Source organism: Macrobrachium nipponense, chromosome 27, assembly GCF_015104395.2.
Source record: "Macrobrachium nipponense isolate FS-2020 chromosome 27, ASM1510439v2, whole genome shotgun sequence".
In the NCBI taxonomy this organism is placed as follows: Eukaryota; Metazoa; Arthropoda; class Malacostraca; order Decapoda; family Palaemonidae; genus Macrobrachium; species Macrobrachium nipponense.
In genome coordinates this window covers 4245311-4248813 of record NC_087216.1, presented here as the reverse complement: position 1 = coordinate 4248813, position 3503 = coordinate 4245311, and the positions used below count along the sequence as shown (strand labels likewise).

The window sequence follows — 3503 nt, the reverse complement described above, 5'->3', positions numbered from 1 at the left end:
GGTCAACATGGCAGAGGAGGAGACCAGCGGCTCGGAAGAAGAAACTACAGAGTGCAAACTACAGGATGAATTGGTGCATACATTGAAATACTGTGTTAAGAAAATGAAAGCAAGACACAATAAGGTTCCAGAGATAATAGTGAAAAATTGAATTAAAATTGGGGATACCAATTGATATGGAAAATTGGACCACGGGAGCTTCTGTGTCAACTGGATTAAGTGAAGAGTTCTACGCTAAACATCTGAAAAATACAGTAACTTCAATCCAGCGAATAATTGTGCTGAAAACCATGACGGGAGAAAAAATAGAAGTCGTCGGGATATGCTACGTAACTATGGAAGTTCATGGACACAGAGTGGAGGAAGTGCCATTGTATGTGGTACAGGGGAATGGACCTGCCTTATTCGGTAGGGACTGGCTGCATTTTGCGAAATTTGACTGGAAAAATTTAGCTGTAAATCATCTGCATTCTGGTATTCTGAAAACCTCAAAGTTAGAAGAGCTGTTAAGGAAATATGGTGTAAGAAAGGATGCAAAACCAATCTTTTATAAAGCGAGGACAGTTCCTTATGCAATCAGGGATGCTGTGAATGCAGAACTTAAAAGACTAGAATTGGATGGAATTATTGAGAAAGTTGACTATAGTGAGTGGGCGGCACCAATAGTGCCCGTTTCAAAAGACAATGGTTCTATTAGGATCTGTGGTAACTTCAAGGTCACCATAAATCGTTATGTGGAAAACCCTGAACATCCAATGCCAAATCCAGATGAACTATACCAGCGACTGAATGGTGGAAAAACTTTCTCAAAGTTAGATTTATCGCAAGCTTATCAGCAAGTGGAATTAGATGAGGAATCTAGGAAATATGTCACGATTAACACACCACTTGGTTTGTACCGATATACACGTTTACCATATGGTGTCTCAGCAGCACCACAACTTTTTCAGTCTTTGATGGATCAAGTTCTGCAAGGAGTGCCTTGTGGATGCAACATAGATGATATTAGTCTTACTGGGAGAACCGAAGCTGAACATTTACATAATCTTGAAAAGGTACTTGAGCGGTTCCACATCAATGGGTTGAAATGTAATTTGTCGAAATGTGAATTTATGAAGCCCTCCTTGAAATATTTGAGTTTCATTGTAGATGAAGAGGGTATTCATATGACAGAGGATGCCATTGCAGCAGTCACGGAGGCACCAAGGCCAGAATCAAGGTCTGAAATGCAATCCTTCCTGGGATTGGTAAACCATTACCGTCGCTATGTGCCAAATCTCTCATCAGTCGCAGCGCCTCTCACGGAATTACTGCATAAAGACAGAAAATGGCATTGGTCAGTAGAGTGTGAAAGAGCTTTTTCCGAGATAAAAAAAAAATGCTGACCACTGAAACAGGAGTATTAGTGCACTATGATTTGAGTAAACCTGTGACGTTTGCAGTAGATGCATCACCCAAAGGACTTGGAGCAGTGCTTTCCCATATCACCAGTAACGGAGAAAGACCAATTGCTTATGCATCAAGAATGTTAACACCCACTGAACGTAACTACTATTCCCAAATTGAGCGTGAGGGTTTGGCAATCATCTTTGGACTACGGAAGTTTCATCAATATTTATATGGTCGTAAATTCACCCTTATTACAGATAACAAATCACTGTCATACATTCTGGGACCCAGGAAGGGCATTCCAGTCCTTGCAGCTGTAAGAATACAACGCTGGGCTATACAGTTAGCAGCTTATGATTATGACATTGAATTACTCGTTTCAAGTGACAATGGAAATGCTGATGCACTCTCACGGTTGCCTTTACCAGATTGTGACTCTGATGCATCAGATAAGCTTGTAAACTGGACACAAGAAGCAACTGCATTTAACATGCACCAGGTGAACTCTCTTCCTGTAACTGCAAAATCTGTTGCAAGGGAAACTTTGCATGATGCTGTACTGGCTAGAACTTTATATTATACAAGAAATGGATGGCCAGACTCTGAGGACATAGCACAGGAACTGAAAACCTTCCATAGCCGTCAGCGTGAGTTTTCAATTGAAGAGGGATGTCTTCTATGGGGTGCCTGGGTGGTAATACCGTCGAGATATAGGATTCAAATCTTAGAAGAGCTACATGGTGGTCATCCGGGGATTGTTAGGATGAAAGGATTAGCTCGCTTGCATGTGTGGTGGCCGAATATAGAGAAAGATATTGAAAACACTGTGCAAGGGTGCTCTGCTTGTCAGGCTACTCAGCCAATGCCAACTCGTGCTGAGGGTAATCCGTGGAAATGGCCTTCTGGTCCGTGGAAAAGAGTACATGTTGATTTCGCAGGACCATTCCTGGGACAAATGTACCTCATTATGATTGACGCATATTCAAAATGGCCAGAAGTAGACCCAATGAAATCAGTTACAACTATGAATACCATCGAGATCATGCGGCAGGTATTTGCTCAGCATGGGGTTTGTGTAGAGCTCGTGTCTGATAATGGAAGAGTTCTACACTAAACACGTGAAAAATACAGTACTTCAATCCAGCGATATTGTGCTGAAAACCATGACGGGAGAAAAAATAGAAGTCGTCGGGATATGCTACGTAACTATGGAATTTCATGGACACAGAGTGGAGGAAGTGCCATTGTATGTGGTACAGGGGAATGGACCTGCCTTATTCGGTAGGGATTGGCTGCATTTTGCGAAATTTGACTGGAAAAAGTTAGCTGTAAATCATCTGCATTCTGGTATTCTGAAAACCTCAAAGTTAGAAGAACTGTTAAGGAAATATGGTGATGTCTTTGATGGTGAACTGGGTACAGCCAAGAATATAAAGGCTCATATTCGTGTAAGAAAGGATGCAAAAACCAATCTTTTATAAAGCGAGGACAGTTCCTTATGCAATCAGGGATGCTGTGAATGCAGAACTTAAAAGACTAGAATTGGAAGGAATTATTGAGAAAGTTGACTATAGTGAGTGGGCGGCACCGATAGTGCCCGTTTCAAAAGACAATGGTTCTATTAGGAGCTGTGGTAACTTCAAGGTCACCATAAATCGTTGTGTGGAAAACCCTGAACATCCAATGCCAAATCCAGATGAACTATACCGGCGACTGAACGGTGGAAAAACTTTCTCAAAGTTAGATTTATCGCAAGCTTATCAGCAAGTGGAATTAGATGAGGAATCTAGGAAATATGTCACGATTAACACACCACTTGGTTTGTACCGATATACACATTTACCATATGGTGTCTCAGCAGCAGTCTTAAAAATAAAGTCATTCAGGAAGGATCTATCTGAGTTTCGTGTCCATCCAAATGTACTTCAAGCACCCAAGCTTGGGGCCATAGGGTGAGGAAGGAAGGGGTGGGTTCACTGGGCAACACAGGTCATTCGCCCAGAAATAGATTTTTCCTTTGTCAAAATCCCTTTTCTGGGCTAAACCTGTGTTGCTCCGTGAAATAGTAACAGAGAATTGTTCCCACAAGCTTGGATATATTCTCTATAAGACTA

At 41.6% G+C, this 3503-nt stretch overlaps 1 protein-coding gene across 1 annotated transcript; it reads left to right on the top strand.

Moving 5' to 3' along the window:
* Positions 1 to 290: 290 nt before the first annotated feature.
* Positions 291 to 2503, top strand: LOC135200490 (uncharacterized protein K02A2.6-like). Its single transcript, XM_064229139.1, has 2 exons — positions 291 to 1089; positions 1443 to 2503. Exons 1-2 carry the CDS (start codon positions 291 to 293, stop codon positions 2501 to 2503), a joined length of 1860 nt encoding a protein of 619 aa, XP_064085209.1.
* The last annotated feature ends 1000 nt before the right edge of the window (positions 2504 to 3503 follow it).

Coding starts and splice junctions, on each gene's coding strand:
- LOC135200490 (XM_064229139.1), top strand. CDS start 291: ATGACGGGAGAAAAAATAGAAGTCGTCGGGATATGCTACGTAACTATG. Junction 1,090..1,442: donor CCACATCAATGGGTTGAAAT/GTAATTTGTCGA, acceptor TGACGTTTGCAG/TAGATGCATCACCCAAAGGA.